At 41.4% G+C, this 18,251-nt stretch overlaps 1 protein-coding gene across 1 annotated transcript in view; it reads left to right on the forward strand.

Annotated features, from left to right (window-relative positions):
- The window catches only part of LOC115373660 (glutamate receptor, ionotropic, kainate 2), a 233,538-nt gene that overhangs the window by 138,993 nt on the left and 76,294 nt on the right, over positions 1-18,251 (forward strand). Inside the window, exons 8-10 of the mRNA XM_030072153.1 lie at positions 5,449-5,592; positions 9,016-9,123; positions 12,553-12,666. Coding sequence (XP_029928013.1) covers positions 5,449-5,592; positions 9,016-9,123; positions 12,553-12,666 — 366 coding nt within the window. The remainder of the gene's footprint in view (positions 1-5,448; positions 5,593-9,015; positions 9,124-12,552; positions 12,667-18,251) is intronic.

Genomic DNA, 18,251 nt, shown 5'->3' on the forward strand with positions numbered 1-18,251 from the left:
CAGGGATTTCAGTCAGTTTAAGTCAATTTTTTTTTTTTTTTTTTTTGTTAAATCCAACAATTAAAGAATAAAAATCACTCATGGTTTGAGCCACACCCACTTTTCCCTGGATCTGAATTTGAATTATTTTGTCCAAAAAACAAATACAATTTTACAATACAATTTTGATCAGGAGTATATATAGTGGTGCTTCTGCACACCCCTAGTTGATGTAGTGTTCAGTGAGTTAGTGCGTTGTATTATGAGTTAGCACACAAATGAGCTAGATATTTAATTTTCTTGCTAGCTGGTGGTTAACTGCAGTTGATAAACATGAATTTGCCAGTTTTACACATTAGTCGTACCTGCCAAGTCTAATGGTTCATGTTTTCTCAGCTTTTTCTGCATGTGAATATAAATCTCACCCTCCCAGAAATAATTAGATAGCTAAATTAGTAAATTAGCGTCCTGCACCCATTTTTTGGGTCCAGGACGCCCCTGGTTACGACTATGCAAAGCATTTGAGAGAGAATACAGCGGGGTAGTATTCACGTCTGCTACCCAGTCCCCGACAAATCCCTCTGACATCTCCTGTTGGTGGATCAGTGCTGTGATTGACTGACAAGGTGTCACATTGCTATTATGAGGTCCCTCTGGGTCTGTGTGGTTTTAACAGAGTCTGAATGGCAGTGTGAACATCACAGAGCTGCAGCTTCTGCCCTCAGCACCAAGGTAAAGACATCTCTTACTGCCATGCAGCTGGCAATCACACTACATCTCACCCTCAGCCAGCCACATACACAAGGCTTCAGATGATGGGTTTGTCAAGGCTGGTGCTTTATTTTTCAATAATTGTCATATTGAAGTGGGATTTTTTTCTACTTATGTCTATCACTGTATTTTTATTTGGTGTTTATTATCCCTGCTGTTAGCACGGTGGGCAACAAACTTGATCACAGCTGGTTAGTTTTTACACTGTTGGGCTTTCCTGTTTTGGTCAGGTGAAATCACAAGTGTAGATCCAGGGGAAGGCCGAGGGCATCTCTGGTCCCATAAATGGCTTTTCCATAACAAATTCATAATGCTTTGTTCAACACCACAGAACTTTATTTTAAATTGTGGTGGAGATCCCAAGGTTTCCAAAGATCCCAAATATGCCCTGCTGAGTTCCAGGGAAATGTGTCTAAAATTATGCACAAGACATGTAGATACTCTCTGTTTGATGTGATGCGGTGACCATAAAACAATGCCATCTTGGCTTTGAATATTTCACTCAGTAAAAGTGTGATGTAGCTTCAATGAAGAGCTGCAACCAGCGGATAATAATCACAATATGGATGTGACACTGTCCCACAATATGGAAAATAAATGTATTTTATAACTCTGAAACTACTTAGGGGTTATGGAAAATCAGATTTTCAGGGGCTAAGAGAATAATGAGTTTTAGAAGCACACCTGAGTTTTACTTGAGCAAATTTTGTGATTGGTTTTGGTTACAAGAGCAAGCAAATTCAGTGACAAATTAGACTGCTGTGAGATAAGGATTCAATGAAGCAGTGTCTTAATGAAATTCACACTGACCAATAATTTTCATTCCTCATTCACTCATGTAAAGTTTATCACTTGTTTCATGAGGTGAGGGAAATGGACTTGTATTTTGTCCACCGCCATGCCCGTAGTATGTCAGTGTGATTTGCTGCCCAGGGTTTGATCCAGAGTATGTCCTCCACAAGTTGAAATGAAACCTATGCCCTTGGGTGAAACTGTCAGAGAAGTGACTGAGTAGAATTACTGTGTGTATGTGTGAGTGTGTGTATGTATGCATGTGTGTGTGTGTGTGTGTGTGTGTGTGTGTACTTGTATTCAGTTGGGTCTTTGAAGGCTGATATTTTTGGATAGAATACCATGGCACACTAAAGGTCTCCCTTGAAACCCAGGGCAAGAAAAAAGCCCATTGACATGTATTATGAAACCTGGGGCCATATTACAGAAACTTCCTATCTTAACCCTTAACCAGTTCCCTGTCCATTCCAGTGGACATATCTTTTTTTGGACGTCTAGGTCTATGATTACTGTCATCTGCCTCCACCCAAATGCACAAACGTATTTGATTAGCAGGTCATTACTGGGGGCCATCTTCCTGATGTCTTCCTGGATCTTTGTTGTTTCATCCTGGATGGTGGCTTTGATGCTCACCTGTCCTCGGCCTCCCTCCTTCCACTTAGTGTACAGCCTCAAAGTGCTGGACTTGGGCTGAAACCCTCCATGCATTGTTAGGCGCTTCCTTGTCTTATTATCAGTGGCCTCTATCTCCTCCTTTGGCCAGGATAATATACCAGCAGGGTATCTGATCACTGGCAGGGCGTAGTTGTTGATAGCTCGGATCTTGTTCTGTCCATTAAGCCACAGGACCTGTCTTACTCTATGGAGGCATTTGGTTGTGACTGACCTCCTTGTGGCCTATACCGCAGGCAAATGGTTTTTGTAGCTGTCTTTCACGTCTGCTATGTTGCCTTCTGGTAGTTCAAAGCCTTTAGTTGTGACCATCTTACCCCTCTTCGATACCATTCTGCCATACTTATCCAGTCCAAATGACATTCCGATGCCGTTGCTGTAGAGCCTGGTGATGTGGGTCTCTCACTCCTGGCATACAGCTTGATATCATCCATGTAGAGGAGGTGGCTGATGGGTGCTCCACTTCGGAACCGCTATCTAAAGCCACTCTTCATGATGATCTGGCTCAGGGGCTTTAGGCCTATACAGAACAGCAGGGGGGGCAAGGCATCTCCTTGGTATATGCTGCACTTGATAACTAGCTAGACTAACTGGTGCCATTGGCTTTTAGTTCGCCTCTAGAGTCTCATCTTACTACTGTGCCACTGAGAGTAGACTTTGGTTGGTTCAGTGGAGAACATCCTGTTTATTCTCCTGGCTTCTACATCTATAGTGTACCTTTTCAGGCGGGTAGCCGGAGCTGTGAGCCTTTGTTTGGCAGTCTCCAACGCCTCAGATACGGACAGCTTGTTCTATTTCTTATGCAGTCATGTATTCACCACTGTCCCTTTCCATACTTCGGATAACTGGCTAACTTCTCTCCATTCTCTCCCTCTCTTCTGTGGAGGGTACTGCTCTGCTGCTGTTGCATGTATCAACCTGTTGGTCTCAGTGACGGTCACAGTAGGGAGTTTCAGCAGTGCCACATTCACATCCCTTAGTAGATCTTCAGGTGGTTGTCTCTTAGCCTTGGCAAGCTTATTCAAGCTTATTTATGATCTTCAATCTCAGGTCAGCTGCCCTTGTTTTAAGGTCGGGCTCTGTTGTTACTGGGGCTTGGTACCAAATCTCTGAGAGGGGAGATGATAAAATGTAGGTCATTTGTAGTAAATCGGCCAAACATTCAAAATCACTGGGATTGTCCCTTAACGCTTACCTGTAAAGGAGAGTTTTTTCTCTTTTTTTCTTTCTTTTTTTTAAGATTTTGATAAGGTAAGGTGTAATACAAGAGTCCTATGTTAGGATAGAAACACTGACTTAAGATCTGCTCATCTGTAATTTTCCTAAATCAGGTTCCAGCCCTAATTAAAATGGTTATCAGACAGTTAATGAAGGATTTTCAAATGAGGAAGTCTCTGTGATGTGGCCCCTAATCATCATCCGCCATTTGAATAATTTTAACCAATCATTATTGAATAAAATCCACAAAAATTTTTTTAAAAAATCAATCAAACTAGATCCTAACCATTATGTAAGAGGTAGACCATGCTGACTGAACTACATCTGCTTTCAAATACAAGGCCAGTATCAACCCTGTGTATCTGCAAAATGGTATTATGCATCCAGCTAGCCCCTACACAAACACTTAACAGCCTCCAGATGACACCCACGATGCAATAAATTCACACTCCCTTCCTTTTCATCAACACCTTTTCTAACACAGATTATGAATATCTCACACTCCTACGTACTGTAGCTACTCCTGCATTCCTTCAAGGCAAGCTTATTGACTGTGATTGATTTTGAAACACACTCATCTCTGGGTATCTTCCACGCACGTACACACACACACATAGATGCGTTCGAACACAGCATTGCCATTGGAGTGTCTTCACAACCCCATTACTGGTCCAATTGTCGTCTTAAGCCGCAACCTTCAGGCACCCAATCAGGGCTCAAATGGGGGAAAATGACAGGTTTGGGAATGATTTATCCTGTAGGACAGCGCTTTCCGATGCACCCTAGGGCATGATTTCCATACAACAAATGTGGAGAGCTGTTGTGATTGCTTTTCAATCAAGCGAGACAAACACTAATTAGATTTTTTTCCTTTTCTTTTTTTTTTTTCAAGTGCTGTGGAATTAGAGGTTTCTTTCGTGGATGAGTGGCACCTCTCTGATAGCTTCAGCGATACTCCTCTGTCTTGGTTGACTGTTTATTGCCAAAGATTTATTAGAGGAAGAGGGAAAGAGAGAGAGAGAGAGACGGGGTGGTGGTGGTGGTGTGGTGGGGTGGAGGCAGTGCTTTTGCGGCACATGGTTAGACTTATAAAAAGGTGTTTGGATACATCAAGCATTAGCGTTTTTTTTTTTTTTTGTTGTTGCTTTTTTTGTTTTTTGTTTTGTTTGTCTAATTTGCTGTGAGCTGTCCCTCGTCACCGTAGAAAAAATTAGGACAGTGTTTCAGACACCATATTATAGCTGACATGGAGAAAAATGGCTGTCGCTTTCACTTCCACTCCCTCCTCCCCTGTTTCAGTGCCATCTTCGTCTAGCCCAATCCCTCTGATGTCTACATCAATCCTCAAAACTGTGCTCAACCAGCTCTCTGTCTGAACACACACCATAAATTACTGTAAATTGCACCTCTTGCATACAGACATGGATTTTTCTGCAGTTGTAATATATCCACAATTTCATACTGTATACACTGATATTTCTGAATGTATGTGCCATATGTTTACACACACATAGCATATATTTGGTTATGTTTATTTATAGCATATTTATTAATCCATATTTTAAAAGCTGGAAGTGAATCCAGAAATAGTCCTAATAATGCTTCCTGGTTTTACAAGTAAAATGTGCTGAAATTGTCAGTAGTATCTGTTTATTTAACCCTGCAAATGTCATTTTTGCTGTTTCTCTTGCTTATGTATTTTTTTTTATTCAGAATGTCTTTTGCTGCTGCATTGCAACACAGTTTTATCAATGCATATAATTTAAACACTGAAATGATGAAAAATGAAATATAATACAGCTCCACCCTCATGGTATTTGTATTGTTCATTTTTTTTTTTTTCACCACTGGATTGTCCATGTCCTGCATGATTTGGATGCAAGAGCTTGATTCACTCATCATCATATTGATATTTCAGTGATTCTGTGCAGATATGTGTCAGCGGGCTGTGGTGATTTGTGATGCACAGCACTCCATGTTAATGATGGTCTGTTTTGTGTCTCTTTTGGCCCACAGACGGACGCAGCGCTGATGTACGATGCCGTGCACGTGGTGGCCGTGGCTGTGCAGCAGTCTCAGCAGATCACTGTCAGCTCATTACAGTGCAACCGACACAAACCGTGGCGCTTTGGGAACCGCTTCATGGCCCTCATCAAAGAGGTAGACGCTTTCCACCCATTCCTGATTCTAACTCCGGCTTTCTCCTTTAACGCACGCACAGCCTCACACAGAAACACATACTCACAGGAAAACAGATGGACAGTGAATATAAATAAAGCAATGCCGAGGCAGTCAAGGACAAGCAGAATGTGAAGAAATAGCAATGATTTATCTGTGCATTTATTCATATGGAAATCATGTTTTCAGTTCATAGGTATGCTACATGCACACTCTCCCAGGAGGGAAACCAGCTTGAACTTGGCCTATGCATTTCAGTATTAATCATTCATATAGATATGGAAAGAGGCCACACAATTTTCCTGATTGCACCACATTGTGCTATATTCAAGAAACTGGGGCAGCTAATCCTAATCCGCATACATTTGGACAATATTTATATCACAATTTCTTGCCATGCAAATAATCTCGTCCCTTCTTCCTTCTTCTTTCTCGCTCTGCTGTTTCTGGGCTCTTTAGTCCTGAGACTCCAAGCTGTCTAAGCCTATAGAGGCGGGAAAGCCAGGGTCTCTAAAGGACAACGCTGTTTAGCTTGATGGCTACTGTGCCGAACACAAGTCATCGCTGATGCCTGCACTAATCCAGAGTGACGCTCTGCACAGGCATACATGACACTATCTTTTTTTTTAACACTTCCTTCCACTCTATCTCTGTATACTGCACAGCATGACCCAGCTCAGATGAAAATGTTGTCTGATTGTTGTAAGAGATGTAATTATTTTCACATCATAACACTCTTAGCATGTTTTACCACTGGCAAAAAATAAATAAATAAATAAATAAATAAAAATACTTGTAATACAGATTCAGCAAGTAAAACATATGCCATTGCATAACTGACATATATAGCCAATCTATGTTCTCTGTCATCTATAGCAGAGATTATCAAACATTTTGATGTCATGCAACCTCACACAGACACCCATTTGATGACATTTTGTCTCAGGCATCCATATAGAAAGATTTTACTTGTTGGTTTAGTATTAAAGTGTCATTGCTGCACATGAGGGCGAAAATAGTGGTCAGAGTGAAATTTATAAATACAGTAGTCATTGTTATACATTCTCTAATCACAATCTGGATGCTGTTGAATCCCCTGGAGTATTTCTCCTCACTTCAAAGGTTCACCCCTTGTGATATATATATTAAAAAATGATATTAGTTAGGCAGTAAGTTGACTTTATTAGTATTCATAGAGAAATTTGTCTTGGCCCAGCAAGAGTTACTGACACAGATGGTTACTGATACAAGTAGCACATAACACACATGTACACCATGAACACCTGGCCTGACCACGAAAATTAATACCTACCTTCAAAAAAATTGTAAAAGAGCATAAAAGGAGAGCACTACATACAAGTTGTTGACAGGAACCACACATAACCTGGCCTGACTGCATTCCCCTCTAGCTGTTGTGTAGGACAGTAGTGGTGCTATCTTGCTGTCATTGTTACTGAGTGCTGGATACTGGCTGGATGCTCCAAATGCTAACTGTTAGCCTCCTGCCACTGAGGTGGACTTCCCCCAGCTATCATTCTTAAAAATAATGTGCACTTCACATCTATGTATACTTGGAAAATTGTATGTGCATTTTATTTTCAGAAAGTGACTTTTGAAAAGTGACGCTAAACCTTCTTTGAATGGATTAAGTCGTTTATTTTTAAGAATGCTAGCTGGGGGGAAGTCCACCTTAATGGCGGGAGGCTAACAGTTAGCATTTTGTAGCAGCCAACCGATGAGAGGAAGGTAGCATCACTACTGTCCTACATAACAGCTAAGGGAGACGTGAAATAATATCAACTTTTTCAAAATGGGTGAACTATCCCTTTAAGAAGCACTTGGCAGGCTGATGTACAGCTACACCCCTTTTTTAGACGACGTCACATTCAATATCTCTGTTTTAGAGTCTGGGGTTTGAGCAAAGCCTCCTTAGAAGCCCCCATCTCACCCTCCATCACCCTGTCAGCACTCGAATCACAAGGCCATCGAGTTGGTGTTTATTGAACAGTTGGTGTTAGGCGCTTTGCTCAGAAGCACTGGAAAGGATAGAAATTGCCAGCACAGGGATTGAACTGCTGACCTTTTCGATTCAAGTTCAACACCCCTCCACATTCAGTCTCCCCCAGCCCCCCACCACCCTCAAGGTCACTCTGTGCCTGCAGTAAAATGGCACTGATATATCCTATTTGCACAGGACTAGCTCGAAGACATCGGTCCATTTGTGGTAACTGCTGCTTGTTTATGCTTGTGATTTTAATTTGTGCAAATTTGCTTTGTCTTTAATAGACAAATGAAAAATTAAGCAGAAATGTTTTCGGTAAACACAGAGGTCTCCTGGTAATACTAATGGATTTGTATGTACTTCTAGTAATTTTGGGCACTGGCTTCACAGTCCTTTTTGAACAAGAAAACTTTTATCATCTATTCATCAGTAGATAAAAACCGGTTGAGGTTGCACAGCAGGCATGCCTGTACTTGTTTATGTAGCCCTTATGTAACCCCTTTTACTTTTCTATGGTCTCAAGTATTAGGTTTGGTATTCATCAAAAAATCAGTACAACAACCCAGAGATCAGTCTCTGACTAGATATATTTTTGAGGACTAATAACAATACACTTATGTTGGCACTAATGCTGCTGATAGCCCATATTTAATATATTTAATGCTGACCATTATAATGCCCAAAAGTATTCAGTGCTTTCTGCAAAATTGTATTCTTGGTAGAAAAGCCTGTGAAACAGTGTTTGGACCATCACCAGGCACTAAAATTCTCCTCTGAAACCCTTACTAACGAAATAGTTTTAGGTGAGTTAGCGGCTCCTTAAGGCATTCTTTCATGGTAATATGACATTGCACGCTGACTTTTCCCCATTCCTCATTTTTATGAATAAATGAAGATATCAGTGAACACTCTGGTATCAATGGAGAGGTATTCAGTCATGGAGCCAAAATACTATGACAAATGCTTTCTAACACTGTCGACTGTGTTGAGTGAGTAACTTCCAGACCTGTGACTCCCACTCACCTAACTAAAGATAGGCCTTGAACTCGCCAGCTTCCAGTCACAGTAACAGTTTGATGATTCGCTGTGCTTGAGGAAAAAAAAAGAGCCTTCACCGCTCTGAGCCACTTTCATGCCAGATTGTATCCTATCACGCCCCTCCATATCTGTAAAGATTGGGTAATTACCTTCCCACTGTCACAAATGCAACCCCAGAGTCTATGGTAGGTACCATCATACCAGAGGAAGCTATAGGGAATGGGATGTGATAGAGGGAAGAAAAGAGACTTTATGTTTGCTTAAACTGACACGACTGACCTTTCTCTCTCTCTCTCTCTCTCTCTCTCTCTCTCTCTCTCTCTCTCTCTCTCTCCCTCTCTCTCCCTCTCTCTCCCTTTTCTCAGGCCCACTGGGATGGCCTGACAGGGAGGATCACTTTCAACAGGACCAATGGCTTGAGGACAGACTTTGACCTGGATGTCATTAGTCTCAAGGAGGAGGGATTGGAAAAGGTTGTGTGTTTGTGTGTGTGACCCCCTTTTTGGGGAGCCTTTTCACCTGGCATCAACATGTGTCCTGGTGTGATGAGATAAATACTTACAGTGCAGGTTTAAATGTGACCAAGATGCACTGAAGGATCCGATCATCCAATCCATCTCCAGCAGTGGTTATAGATACATCTTTTTAGTTTATGAGCCCCACAGCAACGGTAGCTAAACATTTCTATCTTTACTAAACAAATCTATCTCAGACTGGAGACGTATCTGTCAGAGGTGTGGACTCGAGTCACATGACTTGGACTCGAGTCAGACTCGAGTCATAAATTTGATGACTTTAGACTCGACTTGACAAAATGTAAAGAGACTTGCAACTCGACTTGGACTTTAACATCAAGGACTCGTGACTTCACTTGGACTTCAGCCTTTTGACTTGGAAAGACTCCCTACTTTCTCCAAAACACAAAGATTAAAAAGTATGTTAGTAAGGAACGCTCTATCTCCCTCTGTGTATATGTGTGCGTCTGTGTGTTTGTGTTCGTGTGTGCTGTCGGCACACACAGGATTTAATTTAACACGGAATTTAATAGCAAATGCACCAGCACCGCACAAGCCAAAAGGCAGAGAAACTTTCCAGTCTACAGCAGCGCACTGACATAGATTGTGAAACAAAGCGAAGAGTTGCCCCTCCGCTGTATTTTCACTGGCTAACAGCAGCACACTGGCTTAGCTTGTCTATTCAGAGAAGAGGTATCACTTCGTCTTATTTTTCAATCTATGTTATCACAGGCATACTACTGCTCATTCATTGGTAGTTGAATTGTTAGGTCTGTTTGATAAGTAATTTGCATTACTTACATTACTTTATTTCCATTAATTACATTACATTACCAGACGGTGATTCTGCTTTACAATTTGATTTTATGACTGCAGGATCAAAAAGGTTTTCCCAGGTAGTGTGTTTTGTTAAATTAGAAGACAGTAACAAAATAAGAATGGAGCAAAAAAAAAACATGTTTTTATAAATAAATACAGATTTTAAAAGCATACATGATATGTTTATTACTCTGTTGTTAAAAGGACTCGAAAGGACTTGAAACTCAAACTGTAGGACTTGGGACTTGACTTGAGACTTGTCAGTCTTGACTTGGGACTTGACTCGGGACTTGCCTGTCTTGACTTGGGACTTGACTTGGGACTTGACTTGGGACTTGAGGGCAAAGACTTGAGACTTACTTGTGACTTGCAAAACAATGACTTGGTCCCACCTCTGGTATCTGTTCCCAGGGTCATTTTTTCAACATTTTTTCATATTCCCATTATGTGCTGTATAGTGGTGGTGAACACAGGACCCTGGAAGGGCACATATGTAGAACTGGGGAACATAGAAATGACTCCGTCAGACTATTCACTTGTACTAATGTTCCTGAATGGATCTACACAAACTACAGCAATCTTTTTTTTTCAGGAATCTCTCTCTTTCTAGCCTTGTTGTTATATATTTAGACATTACTGGCACATATCCAGTTCTCCAGTGGACCACGGTGATGGTGCCAGACCTGCTTGGTGGAAGATTTGTGACACAACTACAAGGGCTCGAAAGGAGCTACATAAATGGAATTAAACTGGATCTATCCACCCAGAAAACACATGCAGATCAGAGAGGCATCAGGCAGCTCAGATAGTGACCAACTGAATGAGACAAGAAGTTTGCTGCCAGTTTTACGTAAATACCTATATTTTTGGCAAAGGAAAGAGAAACGCATTTTTAATGTGGATACTGGAGACACATTTTTATGCCAGGTGTAAATATAATCACAGTGTGGATAGGAGATGCATGTTATTGTCAGTTATGGTTCTGGAAGATGGTTCATATGTCATGGTGTACACTCATATGAATTGTGTTCAGCAGTTACTTAAAATTCATGAGCTTATCTGAGGCAATGGAAACTTTGAAAAAAATTCTGGTTAACATCACCGAATAAGAATAACATTCTTACATGCAACTGCAAACACACAAGCACCCCAGCGTCCTCACCGGTGCTCGCCTCTCAGCAGCTCCTGACCTCCAGTCTGTGTGCTGTGTGCGCTTGCACCTCCATGAATAATTTACTCTATTAATAAAACCCCTTCAGAAGCCCTCCAGACTCATGAAGGCTGAATTAAAGAGTTGATTTGCAATTACAAAGCCTATCTTGGGCCCTTGTGCCGGGCATCAGAGGAGCCCCGAGGAGGCCGTGGCTGGTGCGGGTTTGAGTGTTTGTGGTCCCTGGTAGTGATGCTCAGGGCGGGGGGTAGGGGGTGGGGGGCGGCGGTGTGGGTAAGTAGGCTTGAGGGAGAGCTCAGAGAGGACAGGAGATGCCTAGAGGCACGATCCAATACCCCCGCCATCATCCTCTTCTTCCTTGCCTCGCTCTCATTTTCCCCTTCTCCTTTAAATTCTCCCTCACTGTTTTGCTCCAGGCCCCCCCTCCCTCCCCCACAACCTCCAATACCCTTTCTACCCCACATGGATTCTGTGCAAGACTTGGGGCGGGGTGTGCGTCTGTGTGTGTGGAGAGGGGAGGGATCTAGATACTAGATCATCTCTAACACCATTTCCTGCGGGACTCTCAGGATAAGCAAGCACCCCATGACAGTGTTCAGGGTTCACATGGCTGTCAACTGTGTCCTAAGGGGGCTGCACATTATTCTCTGGATGTAGTCAGGATGAAGAGGCAGTGAAGTGTGTGTGTGTGTGTGTGTGTGTCTGCCTTTGTGTCTACAAGTATTGGGTGATAACATTTTAGTTAAGAAACAAGCAATGTGGCAAATTTCTATCTCAACTTAATTTATCAAAAAATCCCACTGCTATTCCCAGTTGACAGTATTTTGAGGCACATGTGAAAAATATTCCCACTTCCTTTACTTTATCCAGGAAAGGTTGATAAGTCCATGGGTTTGAGTATTGTTTGACTTCTTGATTATTTCCAGTAGAAGAAAGAGTGGGGTGATGAGTTACGTCTCCCAGTTCAAACAAATGAATAACATTACTTTTGGAATGAGTAATGCATAATTAATTTTTTGTTGTTTTGACTAATGACTAACCTAACACTGACCATTGTGTATTAGTGTGTGCATCTGCTGTAGTCTGTGTGTCTTTGTAGATTTGCATGGCTATTACTCTTAATTAAAGGGATAGTTCACCCAGTTATTTGTAATAATGTCAGCTGGGGGAAGTTTACCTCAGTGGCAGGAGGCTAACAGAGAGCATTTGGAGCATCCAGCCAGTATCCAATACCCACACCAGTGGAAGATAGCAACACTACTGCCCTACATACCAGCTAGTGGGGAAGTGACATAGTATCACATTTCTCAAAAAATCCCTTTGTGGACATCATATCTCATGTTGGCCTGGCTTGCAACCATTTTAGGGATTAAGGGAGATCTGATTTTGTTTTCTAGATTGGAACCTGGGACCCTCCTAGTGGCCTGAACATGACGGACAACCAGAGGGGGAAGACAACTAATGTGTCTGATTCCTTATCCAACCGATCGCTTGTCGTCTCCACCATACTGGTATGCTTTTCTCTTTTAAGAACATTATTTAGAGCAGGATTTAAAGGTGCGATACAGTAGTCATATCAGTCTAAATCACAAATAAATGGGGCAGCAACAAATAAGAATGTGCCATTTGCACTAATGAGATGCCATAGACTGACTCTGTTTACTGGTGTTACTATGGTCACTAGGGTTGGGTACCAAACTACCAAGTACCTATTCAAATTAGATCAATTAGTGCTAAATTTTAGTACCTTGAGGGTGCGATGTGAGTATACATTAGAGAGAAAGAGAGCATTATGTTACTCTACGGTGCCCACTGCCTCCAAGCCGACTCACACAGTCCAAACCTTTGCTTGAGGTGTTTCTAGAGAGATTCTCTCCTCTCTGGTGAAGAAGACACTACAACACACACACCAGAGAGTGGGGTGTATGTCTCTGTCACACTCTTCCTCATTCGACTCTGCTCAGGATGTGAATGAAGACAAACACAACACACAATGCCAGCTGCTGTGAATATCACACAGCCGGTGGCGGTGTGTTCACGGATCTCCACCCTCTCCATGCCCCCCCCTTGGGCCAAACTCCCTTTTATGGAGAGTTTGGTGACAGAGAGGGCCGAAGAGGGTTATCACAGCTTCCTGGCTACCGCTCTGCAGCTATTTGGTGACGAGATATGACTGTGACAGGCTGGAGGCTGTAGGGATTGGTTTGGGAAGGGAGAAGGAGGTAGGGAGGGGTTTTATTTTGTGTGCTGTGCTACAGCAAAAAGTCCTAAATAAATAATAATGTTGAAATGGAGAAGATTGTATTTGTTTTTTCTACAGCTGAAATTGCATTTGGTGTTATTAGGGTGTGAGAAAAGGACTGAAAAAGGAACCGGCACGTGATACCGGTACCAAATTCCAGGTACCAGTGCCACTACCACTATGGGTCCAAATGTGAACCCTAATGGCCACTGGTGGGAACTCTTTTCACACTGAAGTGAAAAAATTGATCCTTAACAGTAGGTGTAGAAAAAAAAAAATCAATATTTTTATTTGAGTTGACAATTTGACATGTCAACTCAGATGCTTCTTCCATTCAATGAGCCACATTTGATTCATGTGTGATGATGACAGCCCCCATAGTAGCTATGACATTGTAATGACACCATTTTTTTGAAACTTGACATCAGTGTATAATATGATTTATTGTGACCTAGGATTAATCACAGCCTTCAGAGGATGTCTGGTTTTCAAGGTATATTAAGAATAAGTTGGAGTTTCTGAGTAATTTTCAGGACATAGGAGAGGAGGGTGATTGATAAACACAAATCACAATAAATCGTAATACTGAATGACAATACTTGTAGAATCACAATATTGAGAATTGCAATATCGAATCGGCACCCAAGTATCGTGATAGTATTGCATGGGGAGAGAAGTACATTGTCCCAGCCCTACTTAAGAGTGAGAGGCAACGTGTCTCCTAAATAGTGAGCAACACATATCCAGAGAGAACTGATTCTCCAGAATCAGATCTTTTGCCTTTCTTGTCCCTTTGGGATAAAACAGCACAGCACATATATGAGTTCTGTGTCTCGAAGAAAACTCAGTTAACATTTGCCATCATTTGGTTGCACCAGTGTGCAACATTGCCTCGTGCAGCTTTAAGTTGTAGTCAAATCAAATTGCAGTGGTGCTTGGTCCAATTATAGAAGGCTAGAGCAGCGCTCAGCCCTGACTCCCTGAAAAGATGTCATTATTTTAAGCTTTTCCTCTTGAAAAATCCTTTAGTGGCTCGCCTAGGCTGGCCTTCTTCTTTTCGAGCACTTTCTCAGGATGCTGTTCTCTGACTCAATTCAAGTAGAGTAGCCCAAAGCACTGCACTCCCAAATTGCCAGTTGACTTCACCACTGTGGAGGACTCTAATTTGGTGGGAACAGGCGCGGACAGGGCAAATTGACTGATTGATTGTCCAATAAGATTTCATGGTTTACGGCTCTCCCTCCTATCTACCAATTCATCATTCCTACTGTGATATTGTCTCTTCTGCCAGAGGTACCAAACCGAGGAATTCAAAAGAAAATCTGAGAGGAACAACAAAGTGAATTTGAAATCGTTGTTTCCTCTCTGACCTTTACCCAGACAGTCCTGATAATATTAACTTCAATTAATTGTGCATTATTGTAAAGAGAATTTATTCATGCTGCTGTTTCTCAACTCGCCTCTTGTTACTTGACTGTTGCTGTTAGTGTGTGTGTGTGTGTGTGTGTGTGTGTGTGTGTGTGTGTGTGTGTGTGTGTGCAGGCATGTATGTGCCTCATGTGAACCCTCCTGACAAGAGCGGGAAACTTGTAGAATGAAGAGAAATTAAAGCTATTTCTGATCCTGTTATTAAGAAGCCGAGCGTAAAAATAACAATATCAACTAAATTGCGGGTTGTCATTATTTATCTTGGGCCTTCTTTCCTTCCATGCGTGCTGTGAAGTGATTGGATTGCTGTTATTAGTTAAGACTCTACGCGGCTATAATTGCCGTATCAGGATTGAGTCATGGGGAGATCTGTGATGGCTGTGAGCAGCGAGAAAGAGGAGGGAGGGCTGACAATAATTGGGTTTGTTACATTTGATTGATGCTCACTTTCATCCAGCTTCTCATCATTTTCTCAGGGATTATGTACTATAAAACATGATGTAATTACCATTGAGATCTTGGCCTATCAACAGTTTATCTACATTGGAAATCACTCTCGTAATGTGGTGGAAATGGAGTACCTTAAGGCTAATGGCTAGTGCTGTAGATATCTTAGGAGAAGCGGAGAGCACGCCTGTTTCCACAAGTGGGTAGAAACAACACATTTTATAATTCATTGCAAAGAATATGAGAGCATCTGGCACGCTGGATCAAAATAAGGAGAATATCTAAAGCATAGTTTATTGATGCAAATATGTATATTTATTGTACAAAGGTCATTGCAAATAAGTGCAAAAAACAAAAGGGGGAAAAAGATAAAGAGACAGTCTCCTTCTATGCACTCACAAACTGCTCCTGCTCTTTCATATTGCATTGCAAAACAAATTAATTTGTCCGCTGATATTATTGTTGTAACCTGTGTCAATTTTAGTTCAAAAATATTACATTCACATAACTATGGCATATGGATTATGCGGTAGAAACATAGCTTTGGGGCGGCAATTATCATCATGTACAGGGAACAGGCACAATGCTGCAGCCACTTCCTCCTGCAGCTTGCCTTTGCCAATAGGTGTTTAGTATGCTAGACATCACAAATAATAATTGAAAAAGAATTCAATATGTGACTTTTATTTGCTCCTATTGTGCAATCTGTCAGTCAGCTATCAGGGCGATTTTAATGGTACAAATCCATGCTCTCTCTGTATAGAGCCTCAGGATCAAAGGTGTCTTAAATTAGGAAAAGAAAGCGATAGAGAGGGTAAAAAAAGAAAAGAAAAAGAAAACAGAGCGGGACAGAGGAAACTGGCAGGGAAAATGTGGCTGAAAAAAATGCAGTGACCTCAGGTTTAGATCAGGTTTCATTTCCATTTGGCTGCAGGCTTTCAGGGCAACTGCTTTTGGATGAAATGCGAGGAAATGTGAGCAAGCGGCTGCCAGGCGCACACACTTCCAAAATGTGTCACATTCAGGAAAGAGACAGATGTGGAAAAGCACTAATTAGTTGATACCATGCATTAATTAGATCATAGTGACAAATAAGTACTGTAAAGGATCATTAAGCTAAATGCTGTTGCAATCAAACATATGTTGTTAGTGTAACATTATATCCTGTCGATTATCTACTGCATGATGCACCTCATTCTTCTAATGTGTCTCTAGGAGCCTCTGTTTCCATCAGCTGTTCATTAGCAGGACATTAACCATATTGTAATGCAACTGTACAACTAGAAACATAACCAAAGAATCTTAATAGCCAATGCTTTATTTTGTGCCATTTACCTCCACCAAGGTAAATGCTAATGAAACCTGCTTTTATTTACATGCATATAATATTTAAGTACTTAGATTGTATATGATTCTGGAATAGCCAGGAGTTTTCTTTCTCTTAGTGTCTGTTGGTTTTCTTTCTTTTAGATCATTTTCATGGGTTTCCTTTTTTAGTTTCTTCATGTTTTTTTTTTTCTTTTTTTCTTTTAGAGTCTTTTCATGGGTGTCATGATGCTGGTGCTGGGCTGGTTTTTGTTCCTTGTGTTTTTGGTATTTAGGTTTTTCTCTTCCTGCTCATGCTTGCGTGTAGCCCTGTCCAGTTTGTTTTCACCTCCTCACCTGCCCGGCATTTGTCTTGTTAGCCGTTCCTTTGTGTTGCATGTCCTCGTTGTCTTCCCAGCCCATCAGCCCCCTTCCTGTTCTCCAGTCTTGTCAGTCTTGTGCTTTGTCGTCTCCTTAGTCAATTTGTATTTAAGTCCTGTTCTCTGTTCAGTCTGTGTCGGACCATTGCATAGCATATGTGTGATGTCCAGCCTGCCTGTTTGCCTGAGCTTCTGTTTCCCGAGTTTCCTGTGTGCTTGCCCTCATCGTATCAATAAATATTCACTTTTCAGTCCTGCTGGATCATCAGTCTGCTGCATTGGGTTTACCTGCTGCCCCACACATGACAACGGGTTTTCTTTCTTTTAGTATCTACATGGGTTTGCTCTCTCTTAGGGTATCTTCATGGGTTTTGTGTGTTTTAGAACATCTTCAGAGGTTTTCTTCCTTTTATTGTCTTTTTGAGATTTCTTTGTTTTAGTGCATCTTAATGGGATTTCTTTTAGGTTTACTTACTTTTAGTCGCTTCATGGGGTTTGGGGCTTTCTTTCTTTTAGTATCTTCTTGGGCTTTCTTTCCTCAGTGCATTTCCTTGAGTTTCTTTGTAGTATCTTCATGGATTTTCTATCTTTTGTGCATCTTTGTCAGTTTTATTATCTTCTTTTAGTATCTGTTTTTTTTCTATTAGTCCATCTTCATGGGTTTTCCTACTTTAAATACGTTCATGGGTTTTCCTTTGTTTAGTTCTTCTTCATGGGTTTTCTTTCTTTTAGTGAATCTTCACTTACTAGACACAGTGTGTGATCTTTACATGGCTGTATTTGCAATAAGAGATTGGGTCAATTTCATTTCTGAAAATAAATTAGTATGCTCAGAGATATGTTTAACACCACAATTTCTTCAGCATTTTTTCCCCCTCAAATCCCTGTGTGTTTAAGCCAATGGGCATTCCTCCATCACACAATTCACCCGCTGAGAGCACCGAGACATTTCCCTTTGTTCTCTGCTATAGCCACACAGCATGGAAGGGAATCAATAATACTAAAATAAATGTTTAAAGATGACTTAAATGACGCAGTATCATTTATTTTTGCTCAGACACAAAATCCATTATTTTTAATTTGCTAGAGAAGAATAGGGATGATTTTGCATCTAAGGGAGTGCAGAGTGTCGACAGAGTGGCATGGATGCAGCACTGCTTTAATTAGGTTTGTTTTAGAGAGATACGTAGGCTCTCCATCTACTCTGTCTTTTTAATTAAAGATGTGCTGGCCTCCATCTGCAGCATGGCTTCACTGCATGAGATACGCAGGAGGCCAAGGCAGGTTTGCAGGG

The sequence above is a fragment of the Myripristis murdjan genome, chromosome 16 (genome assembly GCF_902150065.1).
Source record: "Myripristis murdjan chromosome 16, fMyrMur1.1, whole genome shotgun sequence".
Classification (NCBI taxonomy): domain Eukaryota; kingdom Metazoa; phylum Chordata; class Actinopteri; order Holocentriformes; family Holocentridae; genus Myripristis; species Myripristis murdjan.